A 17,075-nucleotide genomic window follows, 5' to 3' on the forward strand; every position below is an offset into this window, starting at 1 on the left:
CCCAATCATGGAAAGAAGTATGTACAGATGGAGGGTATCGGCAAAGGGGTTCCACTGTGGAGGTTCAAGAAAGGCTTCCTGTAGGATGTGGGGCTTTAATGGAGACATGGAGGTACTGGGGAAGTTCCCAATCCACTGGTCCTTATTACCCATGATTCTCTCCTGTAGCCTAGGGGCCCTGTCTCCTCCAGAAGGCTCTCCATCTTTGTGTCTCTGCACTCGTGGTGCCTGTGCCTGGGGTCCCTTCCTTTGTCTTTCCCACCTCTCCGAGTCATTGGTCTCTCTCTAGTCTTGTGCCAGGAGCTTTTTGTATGAGATGCCAGGCCAGCAGGCCTCGATGAGAAGTGTCCAGGACAATGACCGGGGGTGGGGGTGGGAGAGGACCGAATGGAAGGGACCAGAATGAGAGCAAGCATCATGACCAAGGCAGGGGCGCAGCAGCAGAGGGCTCTAGCTGTGGGTGGGAAGGAAGGTGGTGGCCAAGTGTGCACGGGCATGGAGGGAGGGAGCCCCAGGGGCCCAAAAGGCACCGCAGAGAGAGACAGAGGATGGCTGCTAAGGAGGCAGAGAGAGCAACTGGTTTCTAACAGGGAAGTGGCTCTAGAGGGCACAAGAGGGAAAGGCATGGAGATGGGTGGGACTGAGCTAAGAGGCAGCAGGAAAAGGACACTTTGTATTGCTTTTCTTCTCCCCCTTCTAGGCAGGAGATGGCTCTGACTCACAGAGATGGAGGACTGGGGGAACCAGAGACAGCCACAGGAGAAGGTACCCACCTTCCTGGTCTTGGAACAAACAGCCCAGAAAAGGCCTGTAACTGGCATTCTTGCTGCCTCTTCACCACACCCTGGGAGTTCCACTGGGTGTCTGGGCCTGGAAGACCCTGTGTGAGGTCACCTCCCTGGCATCTTTCCAAGAAGGAATAGGACCCATGGGTGTCCACGTGCTGGTTCTGATTCAGCAATCAGCAGGGTACTGAGGGAAAGAGGGTGGGGCGCTCTAACTCAGACACGACACTCAGAAAGTCTTTCTGAAGGGGCAGTTGGGTAGTGCAGTAGTTTGAGCACCAGCCCTGAAGTCAGGAGGCCCCGAGTTCAAATCTGGCCTCAAACACTTAACACTTTCTGGCTGTGTGACCCTGGGCAAGTCACTTAATCCCAACTGCCTCGGGGAAAAAAAAGAACGTCTTTCTGAGATACCTGCTCTGTGCCAGGCAAAGGGGTTACAAAGATGAGAGTCTGCTCCTGAGCAACTTCCCATCTACAGGGGGAAGGTGGTGACAAGAACAAGGTCCAGGCACAGAACATGTTGAGAAAGGGCACAGAATAACCCAAGGGTCAGCAGACAACAGTCATCAGGACAGGGGGTGAGAGACAACTGGGCTGCAGTGTACTTCAAGGTCAGGCTTCTGAGTGATGTGCTGAAGGGAGCCGTATCCTAACCCCCAACCTGACCAATCAGTCAGAGGTATTAAGTCCAGGGCTGGATCGGGCAGTCAGGGATGCCACAAGGGGGAGCCAGTTCTTAGCTAGAGCCAGAAGAGGGAAGAAACTTAAAAGGAAGTTTTATTAATTATGGAATAAGAAAGAGAAGAAGTTTGTTAAGTAGGGAGTAAGAGTTTCAGAGGGCACAGTAGAAAAGGAAAAAAAGCATTTATTAAGTCTCTATTATGGGCTGGTCACCATGCCAAGGGCTCAAATGATCCTCAAAACAACTCTGAGAGGCAGCCGCTCATATTAGCCCCATTATAGGTGAAGTGACTTGTCCAAGGTTTCACGGATGTGTCTGAAGGAGGATTTGAACTTAAGGCTTTCTAACCCCAGGCCCAGCACTCTATCCAATACATCACCCAGAGGCCTCAGAGGAGGCAGAAAGAACTTGGGTAGGACACTGTGGGGTTAGAGTTGGGGTTAATGGAAAGGAGGAAGTAGACAGGACCATGTCCTAAAGAAATAAAAACCTGAAGGACTAAAGAGCTCCCTCTCCCTCTCTCCTTTTTGGCATTCGGACAGTTACCTCCCACTTCTTTTCAGTTCCCACCTTCTTCCGAAGCCATTTTCTTCTCTCTACCCCCTTCTTCCCCGGCCCTGTCCTTTAGCAACTTCTCTTCCTTTCTGGGGTTCTTCTTCTCCTCAGGTCCCTCTGATTGAGTCTCTCTCTTCCCTTTCTCCACATCAGTCTCATTCTTTTTTCTTTGGATCATCTCCTTTAGAAAAAGCCAATCTTCAGGTTTTTTCTTCCACCCTCCTAAAGTTCCTCCCTAAAATCTATCTAGCTTCTTCACAATTTCAAACTTCTAAAGACTGATCACTTTCCCTTGTGATTCCTTCTTCTTAAACAACTCATAATCCTTCTTATGGTCCTTCTTCCAATGCTTAATTCCCTCAGAAGCTAGAATATTTGTTAAATAAATTTGTTAAATAACAAATCCTTTGGAACAAAGCACCATGACCTCTTAGAGCTTTAAAAGCCAGTCTCTCTCTCTCTCTCTTCTTACCTCGGTTAGGAAACTGGCAAAACTCAATTTCATTTCATCATTTCTTCTTTTCTAAGTAAAAAATAAAGTGTTAGTTGAACTCATTTGATTCAAAAGTAATCATTAACATTAGGACAGAAATGTAGTTAGTGTTCCCACATCAGTCTAATCAACTGTAGTTCATGGGCAGCTCTAAATATTCCAATAATTTCACTCCAAAGTTTTCAAATCTTTGGATGTCATTTCATAGTTTCACTTCTAACATATCAATCACTTCCCTACTGTATAAATAAAAACTGAATTACACAAATTTGAGTTACACACACACAAAAAAGTTGCTCTTATTTGCATAAACTATATACAATATCGAGAAGCTGTGAACATTCTCCTGAACTGGTAACAAATATGTCAACATTACACACAGCACCATTCTCAACTATACCAGTTAAGAGGTTACATTCTCAGACAAGAGGGAAAAGGTTTTATCAATTTAAAGATAAATGAAATTAAATGTTAAAACAATACTAGACCATTATGGGGAGACTGAAAGTGGAAAAAAAAATTCAACTTGCATATTAACTTATAATAGTACGTCTATCCATAGGAGGAGCACATTAAAGAAAAAACATTTTTTCTGAGAATAATCTATCATCATACACTGATCAGTTGTGGTCCTGGGCAAGTCATCTGCCTGCCTGACTCAGTTTCCTCAATTGTAAAGTGAGGGCAATATTAGCAAACACATAACAGGGTTGTTCTGAGGATCAAACAATACAGTGTTTATAGAGTGCTTATGACAGTGCCTGGCTGTATATAAATGCCCATTGCCTTTGTTCCTGCCTAAACAACTCTCCCATCTGTTACTACACTGCATTTCCTTAGCAGCCTAGTCTAAGGAGGAATAACACTTTTAAAATCAGAGAAGAGGGGACTCTGGAAAGCCACCCTTGATGAAGGCAGAGTGAAGTGACCAGGTCCCCAAAAAGAAGAAACCAGAAAAGAGACAGATGCCAGGATCACACCTAACAAGAGGATGGGCACTCTGACACAGAGTGCTTGGAAGGCGTCGTGTGTGTCTAAGGTAGGGGCAATAAATTACCAGCCTTAGCCCAGGGGACTCTCAGTGGGCAGGAGGGCAGGGAGGAGCTGGAAGGTAGTCATTTTCCCTCACTCACCAATGAGCAGACTGGACGGCTTTGCCTGAGGTTGGGTCAGCTGGATTCCAAGCTGCCAATTCAGGGCTCCTGGCTGCAAGGCCAACTGAGGGATCTCCCTCCCAGTCAGGCTCCTTGCTTTGGTCTGTCTCTCCTCCCCCATCCGTAATTTAAAGGATACTCAGCAGTAGAATGATATGTGATTCAGCCACAAACTGAGCCTGGCTGCTCCCATGGATGTAACTCTGAAAAGGAGAGGACAGAGGGTTAGAGCAGGGGAAAACTCCTAGCCACATAGACACCTTGGACAGTGAATTGCCAGAGAAGGCTGCTTGCTCTTAGTCCCAAGAGGGTGGGATTCCTAATCTCTGAGAATTAACAGGAACATTACAACACTTGAGCTTCTCCAGCAAACATCCTGGGGAGAACCAAGCTCACTTCCTTTCACCCAAGAGACGGCCTTACTCCATTGCTATTTCCCAGGGATCGATGATTTGACATATTATGCCACAATGGCCAACTATTTCTGAATCACATTTACCTAATTAGTGTTACTCTTTTTACCATGAGCAGAAAGGCCTTATGGCTGGGCCAAGGCCAGGTTCCACCCTTCCTGCATTCCTGGATGTGGGAGCAGAGGCCCATGCATGGCACATTTTCCTACCTTGGCTTGGAGCTGGAACGAGAGTCTAACTCTCAGTCCTCACTGGCAGACTAGGAGCTAAGGCTGGCTTCACACCTCCCACTGGATGTTGCCCAGGCTCTGGGGCCTTGGGCTTCTCCAAATGCCCTCCAGGCCCACTTATAGGCACTCAGAGATGTTCCTCCCGCTTTCCTGAATGGTGCACATTTTTATTCATCAAGGACTTCAAGGCTCACAAAGTGGGACTCATCAAAGGGCATCTAGATTAACTCCACTACTTTACAAAGGGGGAAATAGGCCAAATCACAAAGGTTACAGGAAATGGTGGGGTCCTCTGACACAGGAGCCAACTGGTGCTCTTTCCACATCCCACACTGTCTCCTCCCCATTCCTTGGACCCCGTTTCTCAGGGGAATAGGGCCCAGCTGATACCTTTTCGTATCTTGTCTTTGCTAGATGGCCACTTCTTTTCCAGACTTCAAATTACTATTTTATATTATACCAAGGACACAAAACAAGATCTGCTGAGGACTGAGTGTGGACCCACTAGGACCCCCATGACAGATAAAGTCCTCTTCCCATTCCAAAGGGTGAGGGAGGGGACACAGGCCGGAGAGGTACATGGACCTGGGAAGAAAAGGGGAAATGCCAAGCAGGATGCCGTGGCTACTGTCCATGATAATCCCCCCCCCCCCCCCCCAGCAAAAGACAAATAGAAAGCTGAGGGAGTAACTGGGAAAGGCCAATGGGCCCCATCACAGTCACATATGCTGCTGAGAACAGAGCTAGGGTCTCTTCTTCCCCATCTTAGCCTCTGCTCCCCTTGCTTGCTCTCCCCTGTTTTTAAAGAGCTGGTTTTCTCCTCCCAAGTGCCACCAAAGGGCCTGGATTCTGGAGAATGAATCAGTTAAGTCCTGAAGTGCTGATCTGTGTGTACCCTGCATAAGCACTCAGGTAAGTGTTGTGAACCTTCCTGACATGGTGGCTCCAAGATGAACCAAAGAAAGAAAGAATCATGGGCTCCTAGTTTATAAAAGGGGGTCCACATTTGTTCCTAAGCAAATGAGAACAGAAACCTTTGGGGTAAAGGGAAAAAGGCTGGGAGAGATCCAGGAGCTGGGATTGAGGAGGCAGCTATCTTGGGTAATTCCTCTTTCCCAATGTCTTTTCCCACAGCCTGTTTGAAAGGAAAACCCTTTTCCATCAAGGGCAGAGCTGAGAGCTTGCTCAGGAGAGGGGAGGCCCTGGGAAAGGCCTCCCTTCAAGGTCTGGGGCAGTAAGAGAGAGGAAGTAACTGGACTTCTCACTAGCCCAGTAGTGAGCTCAAATCCAGTTGCTAAACATATAGCCCAGCCAAGATCTGTATCTATTCCTTGCTCCTAGAATTCACTAACTTCTCAGCTCCGTCTTCTGAAGTCCCTGACTTCCTTTACACAGCTCAGCTGACAACTCATGAGAAAAACTTCCCTGATCCTCCTGGCTCTCAGTTCTCTGTCTTCTGCAAGGTATCTCGGGACTTATTCATTGTTGTAATTCACACAGAATATAAGCGCCTTGAGGGAGAGACTTGGTTTCCATTTCTGTTTTAATATATTTAGCAGCTGGATCAGGGCTTTGCATACAGGCCTAGGAAAGGGAATGTGTACTTTCTGTTCCTAACGCCTGATCTTTGGAATGCACAATACTTTTAAAAGGTAGAAAAAGAAAAAAAAAGATGGGACTTTAGAAACAACTCAACAGTTTATAACATTTCTTTTGAAAGTTAAGATAGATGTTTAACAGAGTCACCATTACTCAACTTCTAAATTAACTTTAGCAATTAGCCCTTTAATGGTAATCCCAAAGAGAGGGAGAAGACTGGACAGCTGAGCAAAGGCAGGAAGGCAGAAGATACTGAAGCCAGAAGGGCTCACAGCAGGGACCTAGCTATTCAAGGATCAAAGGAAGATAAGAACAAATTATACCACTGTAGAGTTCTGATCAGCAAAGTACCATGACATCAACTTTAAGATGCCAAGATAATTATTCTCAAGAAGTACCTATGGTCTGAGGAGTCCTTTGACAAAAAAGCCCAAGTAAATCTCGTTCCCCTTTTCCCCCATCCAGATGATTTCTCCTTCTCTCTGCTGCACCCCCCTCCCCATATGGGACATCTGGTTAGCCATTCATAATAATAAAGTGAATTTTTAGAGGGACAATCACAGGGCACTAGGTAGATGGATGACATCTATCTAAAGAAGGTAGGGCGAACAGAATCACAGATGCTGGCCCATCAATGGACTGCTTGAACAGCCACAGCATTTTCTTTTTGTTATTTTTGAAAAAAAAAAAAACCCTCTAAACTCAGAGATAAGAAACTAAATTAGAGGTGACACATTACACATCCTCAGGGTCTCTCTTCCCCCAAATCCTAACAATCTATAAAAATAAAAATGAAAAAAAAATATGCTGGGAAGCCTCCAATATAAAACATATTTGATTTTAAATCAAAGAGCACTTGCCTAGATTTCAAAAATATGGGCTTCTAAATATTATCTGTCAAATACCTTGCAAAATTTAAAGCCAAATTGCATTACCTTTATTATCATTGTCATCAATATGAAAACTACAAACTGAATATAAAACCTTAAAAGTTTTATAGATCACTACAATAATCTGAAGGAGTAAACAGAGGGTTGAACCGAGTTCAAGCTGACTGAAACAGGGTTGCTGTGATGAAGATCTTTGGGGGGGAAGGGAATTCCCCCCAACAATACTCTCAAGGACCTTGACCACCCCACCTCCTCATTCCCCACTGGGGAATGTAGAGATACAATAAGTATATCTATTAGCTGCAATTGTTTGTGGCTTTTAAACTGGTCACCCCAAAATGAGAATCAAAGGCCAGAGAGATCTGGACAGGGATCAAGAAAAGAAGAGAAAAATCTCATTATCAACAACTATTTGTTCATGGGCATGGTAGACATGCCCATGATCTGGAAGCATCACATTAGAACCATGACAAAATTCTTGAAAACTGGCATCTTCACTGAGTTTGTTAAGAGAAAGTCATTGGGAATACCCACAGAATTAGTCAATGTTTTTATTCTAATTTCTTCCTGCCCCCAGGATCTAACAATTGCTCAACATACATACATGCATATGCATGCACACACAAATGATGTATGAAGTTAGTTAGGTTCCCCCAGGAGGTATTAAACATTGGGATATACATCAATCAGGCTTTTCCAGGAATTATTTTAGTAATATAACTGTTGGTCACAATCTCTCATCTTAAAACAAAAATATGATGCCAAAGAAAACTAATTTTAAAAAAAAGGACAGAAGGAGAGAAAGCTGAACACTAAAGAGTACTGATTTATACTTGCTCTTTTTCTCAGTCTCCAATTTTCTCCCTGGTCTGAGTCAAGATAATGGAAATTCACCCTGGTAGGTCAGTTTAAAACTCAGATTCAGACACTTCTGGGCCCTATGCTTGGTGAAGGCACCTCTAGACTAGACATGTGGGGATCTTCCTGTCCAATACCCTGGGCAAGCAGTGTTCCTAATCCCTCCTACTGGGATATCTAATGACCAGACCAGTGCTGACTTTCCCTGTGGCTCCTAGGATGAATTACACTTGATTTAAGAGTGACATCATCTTGGCTTTACTTCTAGGAAGCTGAAGACCTCAAATACAGCATAGCTTCCCTTCATGGTGGAGACCAGTCATGTGCCTGAAAGCTTTCCATGAATTCCCAGAAAATATTTGGGTGGCCAAAATTTCCCACATTTAGAAGTTCTCTGGGTTACAAAAGTACTCTGCACCTGCTAACTGAAATGCGTCTTTTCTCCCAGAGAGGAGAAGCCATTTTTCCCCTCATCTTCAGCTTTAGTGGCTATTAGATTTCTAGCTGCAAGGAATTTGCTGATTAATATGTGGTGATTGGTCCCTTAACAAAAGATCTTTCTGATACCTGCTACAGAGCAGTTATGTCACCAAGACATAAGGGTATACAACTTTATGAAAAACTAGAAAAGTCTGAAAACAGAAATATAAAATAACTTTTATACACTTTTGCTCCTAAGTTTAAAAAGGGACTCAGAGGCCATCTATTCCAGTCCTCTTCTTTTACAAATGGAGAAATTAAGACCAGAGAGGGTAAGGGGACTTGCCCAAATGAAAAAGCCATGCAAGGGGTAAATCTGCAGAAATCCTGAAAAGCCAGAACTATCAAAACTTGGAGCATTCTAACCCATCTGCTATGCTCGGCCATATCCCATCATCTCTCCTCCCACCTCTCATGCCATATAAAGCAAGAATACTCTGTCATGTCAGATCCTCAGGCTGCCTGGGAATAAACTAGCCCTGGTTTGTTCCAGAGATGGGTTCCCTCAGACCGTACCCCTCCTTGTAGTTATGCCAGCTCCTCCAAGTCCCTTTGGGCATTTCTATCCCACAGTGAACAGACTTCAGTGAGATCTGGCTTCTCCAGTTGATGCTGTAGCTCTACCACCATCTCCAGTACTGGCTATATTGGAAGGGGTATCCCTACGCTCTTCACTCCCTACCCAACTGCTAGCCATACCCTTGAGAGCCCATATCTCTCTCAAGACCAGCTCCTCCTTTAAAGTCCAAACTATCACAACTTTTCACCCACTAAAAACCATAGTGATCATTAGCTATTGATTTCCAGATCATTCTCCTTCCTTACTCAGGAGTAAATATCTTACCCAGGTACTTCCCTAATATTTACCCTTACACTGAGGGACTTCAATACTCCTACTGACTCTCCCTCAAACTGACTATCACCCAGGCCCTCATCTCAACTAATCTCATGACTTGCTCCTCTTTTCTCTCTCAGGCATTCCCAGTAATTTCCACTTCCAGGATCAAGAGCCCGACAATCTTGGACACAGTGGCCTCCTTGTGCTCACACACAATGTACTCTTTCTCCCAATTCAAGTTATCTTCCTGGGCTATCCATCTCTTCCTCATCTCTGGTTCTGGCTTCCTTCAGGTGTCAGAGACCCATCTCTTATCTTCACGTTTCCTCCTTTGATAACCACAAGTGTATGCAGCTTGTCTTTACAGAACCTTTTTGCACTGTCTCCCTATTAGACTGGGAGTTCCCCAGAGCAGGCACCACCTTTTGAGCCCAGGACATGGCATCCCCAGGCTCAATACTTGACTTGTATCCTAGCAGACGTTACCACAGCTTTATCCTACACTTATTCTCCCTCCCTTGGAGTCATCTCTCTCAAACATGAGCCTTCCTTTTTACTTGCACTGGGACAACTTACGATCACATTCTCATCTTCTCTCACCTGCACCACTGCAATGGTCCCCAAACTGGTCTCCCTATCTCAAGTATCTCCCTACTATAATTCATCCCACCAGTTACCAATATGACTTTCCTTAAGCACAGATCTGACCAGTTCTCCTATTCAATAGAAGCTGGAGCAGCAGGTGGTACAGGAGATAAAGAAAGCTATGATCTGAAGTTAGAAAAGCCCGAGTGCAAATGTAACCTCAGACACTTACTAGCTGTGTAGCCTTGGGCAAGTCATTTTAACTGTTTGCCTCAGTTTCCTCTTCAGTAAAACAGGGATAATTAAAGCACCTACTTCCCAGGGTAATTGTGAGAATCATGAGATAATAACTGGAAAGCAGTTCCATGCCTAGCACATGGCTGATTGGTTTTGCTCCTCTGTACTTCAAGAGGACCAAAATGACATCATTACACTTCAATTAATATATAGTGTGTCTGATTGTGGATGATCAGACTGATACAAGCTCAGAAAGTTCTACCACAAGTCAGGCACAAATAGTTTGCATGAATATTTGGAGTGGAGATTTCTCTAAATTTGCACATCTTCCATTCTTTTTTGTACTACTGCAATTCTCCTTTGCTCATAGAACACAGATCCTTCTCTGATGTAGACACGGAATGCCAATCAGTTCTTTGCCAGTATCTCCCATGTCACACAAGTGATTCCAAAGTTCTCCAGAAAACCTTCAGAGTGTCTTTGTATTATTTCTTCTGACTTCCATATGAGTACTTTCTTGTATGAGTTTCTTTGTCTTTTTCAGAAAACATACATTTGGTATTTGAATAATGTTCCCTGTCCATCAGAGCTGCCCTCTCTGCTATGGAATTTGAATACTTGAGAAAGAACCTCAGTGTCCAGTACCTTATCTTCCCAAGTGATCTTCAGAATCTTTCTAAAACAACTTAAATGGAATCAATTCAGTTTCCTGCCATAGCATGGGTAGGAGGTCCAGGTTTTACAGATTTACAACCATGAGGTCAATACAACAGCTTTGTAGATCTTCAGGCTGGTAAACAGCCTATTATCTCTTCTTTTCCCCACTTTTCTTCGGAGCCTCCTACACACTGAGCTAGCCCTGGCAATGTACACATCTATGCGTCCATCCCTAGAGAGCGCAGTGCCAAGGTAAGTAAACTTATCAACAGCATTCAAGATTTTACCATTTGCTGAAACTGATGGTTCTATGTAAATATGCTATGGTTCTGGCTGATAGACAATCTGTCTTCTTGGTATTAATTGTTGGCCAAAATTAGCACAGGCAGAAGAAAATTGACCCATGTTTTATTGCATCTCAGCTTCTGATGTTACATTGAATGCACAATCACCTGCAAACAAAAAACTGTGTACCAACTCTGTCCATTTTAGTCTTGGTTTGCAGTTTTTCAAGTTAAATAATTTACCATCAGTGCTATAGTTAATCTTGATACCATTTTTATCCTTGTTGAAGGCATCTGACAACATCACTGAAAATATCACATGCTAAAAAGCCCAAGCTGGGAGCAAGCACATAGCCCTGTTTCATTCCATCAATGACTGGGAAAGCTCTAGATCAATCATCTATTATCCTGAACTATGCAAGCATGACATCATGGAACTGATGAACAGTACTGATGAACTTCTCTAAGCCATCACATTTTACCATGCTCATCTCCAATCCCTCATAAATGACAGTATCAAAGACCTTGGTCAAATCAACAAGCATTGTATTACAGAATTCTGTTCTGTTCCTGGCATTTCTCTTCGAATTGTCGGGCAATAAACAACCATACTGACCATTGCTTGGCCCTTCTGAAGCCACACTAGCGCTCAGATAGATGACCATCTTCCCAGTGAAGGATCAGCTGATTAAGGAAGACACTAGTAAGAATTTTTCTATCAATGATTAAGGAGATTCCCCTTGTGATTGTCATAGGGCAACCTATTTCCTTTTCCTTTGTAGAGATGGACAATGGAAATATCCTTTCAATCTCCAGGAATAACTTTCTCTTTCCATATAACCTGGAAAATTTTAGTCAGCTTTTATATGAGCACTAGTCTGGTAAATCTTAGCTGGAACAGAACTAGCCCGAGACTCTTGAACCTACAAGAGGAGCCTGATGACATTCAAAACCAGTTCTTGAGTTGGCAGCTTGGCTAGTAAGGAACTTCCGCCTGAGACATACAGTCAATGATTCACCATGACTGATGACACTATGTAGACAACACAATCAAAGTGTTCAGTCCATCTCTAAGAGATCATGTCCTTATCACTAATCAATGTGGCTCCATCAGCACTGAATAGCTGAGATGCACCATAGAGCTTTGGCCCATAAATAGCTCTCAGAGCATTATAAAAGTGTTTTAGATTGTTAGTATCCACATAAAACTGAATTTCATTTCCCTTCTTACTGAGCCAAGAATCCTGCAATTTCCGAGTTTCACTTGCATCTTACTTTTGATGGAGATAAACACTGCCTTCTTAGAGATGGATAAATTATCCTGCTGACAAACTCTGTGTAGTTCTCATTTTTCATTTAGCAGCTTCTGAATTTCTCCCATCATTTTCTTCAACCCAATCTTGATATTTGTAAGTGTTCTGATCCAGATGAGTAAATGAAGTGCTATACACCACATCTCTGAGTTGCCCACTTCTTTTCTGCTACTTTCTTGCTAACCATCCATTGGCTCCACTTTCTCTTCTAGTCTGCAATGAATTGTTCACACATGAAGAAGCTCTTTAATCTGGTGACATTAAGTCTTCTGGTTGGCCTTGGAGTTTCCACTTCTGTTGCTGTATGAAAGTGAGCTATTTAATGAAATGAACCAAATCAGTTCCAATAGAGCAGTAATGAATTGAACCAGCTACACCCAGCGAAAGAACTCTGGGAGATGACTATGAATATGATGACATAGAATTCCCAATCCCAATATTTTTGTCCACCTGCATTTTTGATTTCCTTCACAGGCTAATTGTACATTATTTCAAAGTCCGATTCTTTATGTACAGCAAAATAACTATTTGGACATGTATACATATATTGTATTTAATTTAGACTTTAACATATTTAACATGTATTGGTCAACCTGCCATCTGGGGGAGGGGATGGGGCGAAGGAGGAGAAAAAACTGGAACAAAAGGTTTGGCAATTGTCAATGCTGTAAAATTACCCCTGCATATAACTTGTAAATAAAAAGCTATAATTTAAAAAAATAAAAAATAAAAGTGAGCTATTAATATTATGAAACTCTAGTCATTTTTTAATTGACTCTAAAATAAAATACAAGTTTTTCCTTTAAAAAGCCTTTCACAACCCATCATTCCAGTCTTTTCCCCCCCACATTTTAATCCAGCCAAACAACTTTTCTCTATGTTCTTTACGTATGGCACTCCATCTCCAATCTCCATCTCTTTGCACTAGTCATTCTCCAGACTTTGAATGCCCTCCATCCTCATCTCCACTTCATATAATCCCTCAGTTATTTCAAATCTCAGCTCCAGCATCACTTTTACTGATTCCCTGAAATGCTTATGTCCTCCCTCTCTCTAACCACTTTGCATTTTTAAAATTGTGAATCAATGTATTGCTTCATTTTTTTGGTCTTTAGATCACTACATGGTAGTCACCTGTGAGACTCTAGATTTCTGATCCTTAAACAAAACATTGACCACCTCCTGACAGATAGGTGAAGGCCCAAAGATGCTGAATGAGACAAATCTTTCAGACATGATTGATGCAGGAATTTGTTTTGTTTCACTATGTATTCAATATAACAGCCTTTCCTATGACAAAAAGGGAACTGAACACAAGATTTGCACACAGTAAATGCTTTAAGAATATTTGTTTTGAAAGAATAGCTTCTGAGTAAATACAGCCTATAAGGCAACTAACAATGGAAGTTTATGTGGACAAGGACATTAATAATCATGATGAATTTAAGAAGCTATACTTCATTCTCAGGTTAAAGGACAGATGAATCTTCAAAACATCAAGGATCTATGAGCTCACTGAGATGGTGGTAGAGGCTTGGCTCATCCTTTCAGCCTTGACCCTGTCTGGCTCATTTTGGCCTTATCAGAACCAGTACTCCGCTGTCAGAGTCTAGGAGAGGTCATAATGGAGCACCAGATGAGGGCTACAGTAGGGAGGAGAAACCATTCATTTACCAAATCCACCATCTACAAATTAAAGTTTAAAGGATGGAAACAAACAATGAAATGAGAGACCTCCTATCCACAGCCTCATCCTTTCTAGCCTCAGTAATGCAGTCACATGCTGGTTTGCAATTGCTCGAAACCTTCTGGGAAAAAGAGTCATCAAGCTTTGCAAAACCACAGCACCTTGGAAACAGAAAACACTTAATGGATGCCTCCCCCATTGAATTATAATTGTTCAAAGAAGATTTATGATTAAAAATGTATATCTTCTTAAGATTGTGTGTATAAATATGCAGAATAAAACACTTCTTTTAGAAAGAGAAACTATATACTTGGTGGAAAATAAGAATATTCTAGAGAGCTCTATAGATGGCTCTACAATCAACCAAACTGTTTGCCTGCCTGCTGCAAGGGGTTCAAATCTTCACTATCAGATAATCTGAAGAGATGTCTTCCCATGCAGACTATTCTGTAACGGATTCTTTATGAGTGGGAGCAACATTGTCCTCTAACAAGCACACCACACACACACCCCTCTCTCTCTCAAGTTTCAATGAAAACAACTCTAAAAGACAATACACTTAAAAAATAAATTTGTTTAAGTCACTGGTGCCTCTGGTATTTGTCAGCCTAATTAAGATTCTGTTCAATGTTTCTATATTATGATAAGAACTTTGCTGATCTCCCACTCTGATTTCCAGTTTTCTGTGGTTCTCTGTAACCTTTCAGTCTTGTCTTCTTCTATTGCCCTCTCTGCTGTTAGCCCTCAAGGTTCTTCACTCAGAGTCTTCAAATTTCTCTCTGTGATGAAGGAATTTAATCCTTCCCTAAAATAAGCTGCCTATGTTCATGAAGGGCAGCTAAGTAGCACAGTGAATAAAGTAATAGGGCTAGAATCAGGAAGATCTGGGTTCAAATCCAGTATCAGACACTTAATAGCTATGTGACCATATTTGCCTCAGTTTCCTTAATCTGTAAAACGATCTGGAGAAGAAAACAGTAAACTACTTCAGTATTTCTGTCAAGAAAACTTCATACAAAGAGTTGTATATGACTGAAGTGAATGAACAACAATTACAAGTAATGAAGACTGGTGAAGATTTGAGCTTTTCTTTGGAGTTTTCCCCAGCTCTCCACCTTGAAATCCAACAATAGCAATTAACTGACCTCTCTCCAATTTCTTTTAAGAGGGAGGGATCACTTATTCCCTTGTTGATTCTTTCCTAATTCTGAGTTGTACTGTTCCTATACAATCTGAGTTATTTACCAATAGAACCAATAGAATTAGGGGCTTGCTTTTAGAGGACTATGTTGTCCATGAAACCAACAAATGAAGTACAAAAAACAAAATTCAAGATGATGACCTAAATGGAGTCCAAGGAATAATGAGTATAATATCACAAATCAAATCATAGGGGGAAAAAAACATTCTTGGATTATAAGAAACAAAACTCAAGATAATAACCTGAATGGAGTCCAAGTAATAATGAATGTATCAAAAACCAAATCATAGGGGGGGAAATGGAATGGTAACAAAGAAAAATTAGATTGCAGCAAAAGCAATCCCCAGAGAAAAATTTACATTTCTAAAAAGAGAAGAAAAAAATGATTAATTATTGAACATGCAATTTTAAAAATTAAAATAGAAAATAAACCCCAGAACATGTCCAAAATAAGTACCTAGAAAATTGAGGAATGGGAGAAAGAATAGAAAGAAGGGGAGGAGGAAAAGGGTAAAGAAGAGTGAGAAAAAAAATTAATTACATGAACAAGGTAAATTAGCAAAGAATAGAGTGATTACAAAGATTGTCAGCAACAAGTACAGATCATTATATGCAAAAAAACAAAAAAAACACAAAACAAAAAAAAACCCACCCCTGAAAATTTAAAGGAAAAAATGATTGCCTATAAAATATTTAAAACAACCAAAGTAAGGAAACAAGCAACATACTAAACAAACTCCAATCAGAAGAAGAAACTGAATGAGTCATAATTGAATTTAAAAAGTGAAAAGGGAGGGAGGGAGAATAAGAGAGAGACAAAGCTCAAATAAATTTACAAGGGAATTATACGCTTTATGTTTCAAATTTTTTTTTGAATGTTCCAAGGACAAACAAATCAAAAAAAAAATTTTTTTTTTAACAGTTGCTAACAATCCTCTGAGCTCTGCTCTGCCCGAGGCACAATTCTCTTTCTCAGTTTCTCTCTCTACTCAAGACCTCTATTGATCACTGCAATTTTAATATCTGTAACTCCAGCATTGTGGCCGTTGTCACGGAGATGGGAATCAACCGGACCAGGTGCTCAGTTCACCAGGCTGGTGACATCTTTGATGCTGGCTTCCCAATATCTGTGCTTTATGGGAGGAGGCATAAAGGCAGGGTCAATCATTTCTGGACTCCTGCCACTCCAACACCAATCGTTCTCTGGCTCCACCCCATCTACATCTCTAACCAATTCCAGTCCAAAACTGATGGGGCTTGCTTAGGAAGGGGGCCTCCTGAAAACAGGAGCACCCAGCTTCTTCCTGGGTTATTTCTCCACATTCCTACTCTCACAAGAAGGGAGGTTTGCTTGTGTTGGGCCCAGGAAAAAATACAGGAAGAAGTATCTGAGGGAGCAGGCAGCCATGGGAGTAAGCAGCACTTAATCTGGAGCCAGGAAATCCTGAGTTCAAAACTCCTAAGACACTTAGAACATGGATGACCCAGGACATCAAATGGAAACCAGAGCAGAACTTATCTCCTAAGATTGTAGTGATCAAATAAGATAATAGCTAGAAAGCATTTAGCTCATGCCCTGGCATATAACAGGTACTACACAAATGCTTATTTCCTATCTCCTCAATATTCCCCTCTCCCCAGGCGGTATTCCCTTTTTTCCACCTGGAATAGGCACTGTGACTGAGTTGCAAAGTCCATCTCTCAACTCGCACATAGACATCACAGAAGCCGCTCATTTACTCGCTAAATTTCAACAAAACCTCTGAATAATAAGTTATTGAGATAGAAAAATGAAGACCCTGACTTGGTAAGACCAGTCAATACTGTACTCCTGTGTGGAAGGAGTGTCTTTTTCAACTTCAATAGCCATTAAAACAAAGTGTTAAAACATATGTACCACAATGCTCTAAATGAAAAATATTTTTAGTGGGACCAAAAAGTTTTTTGTAATGTTAATAACATTTTAAAATTGGTTATTTTAATCTTTATCTCATTCTTTTCCATGTCTATTTTTGCAGATAGTTTATCATGTATATAACATATACCATAATGCATGTATCTAAAAGATAAATCTACTAAAGTACTGGGGTGAGGTAGTGCTCAATTTCTTTTTCTTCTTCTTTTCTTTCTTTTG

General features: G+C 41.8%; 1 protein-coding gene across 3 annotated transcripts in view; it reads right to left on the reverse strand.

The window, feature by feature from the left end:
• The window catches only part of TUSC3 (tumor suppressor candidate 3), a 75,468-nt gene that overhangs the window by 16,204 nt on the left and 42,189 nt on the right, over positions 1-17,075 (reverse strand). For all 3 annotated transcript variants that reach the window (XM_031943146.1, XM_003772812.4, XM_023505662.2), the window contains exon 7: positions 3,809-3,872. In XM_031943146.1, the coding sequence (XP_031799006.1) occupies positions 3,809-3,872 (64 nt within the window). The remainder of the gene's footprint in view (positions 1-3,808; positions 3,873-17,075) is intronic.

Source organism: Sarcophilus harrisii, chromosome 6, assembly GCF_902635505.1.
Source record: "Sarcophilus harrisii chromosome 6, mSarHar1.11, whole genome shotgun sequence".
Classification (NCBI taxonomy): domain Eukaryota; kingdom Metazoa; phylum Chordata; class Mammalia; order Dasyuromorphia; family Dasyuridae; genus Sarcophilus; species Sarcophilus harrisii.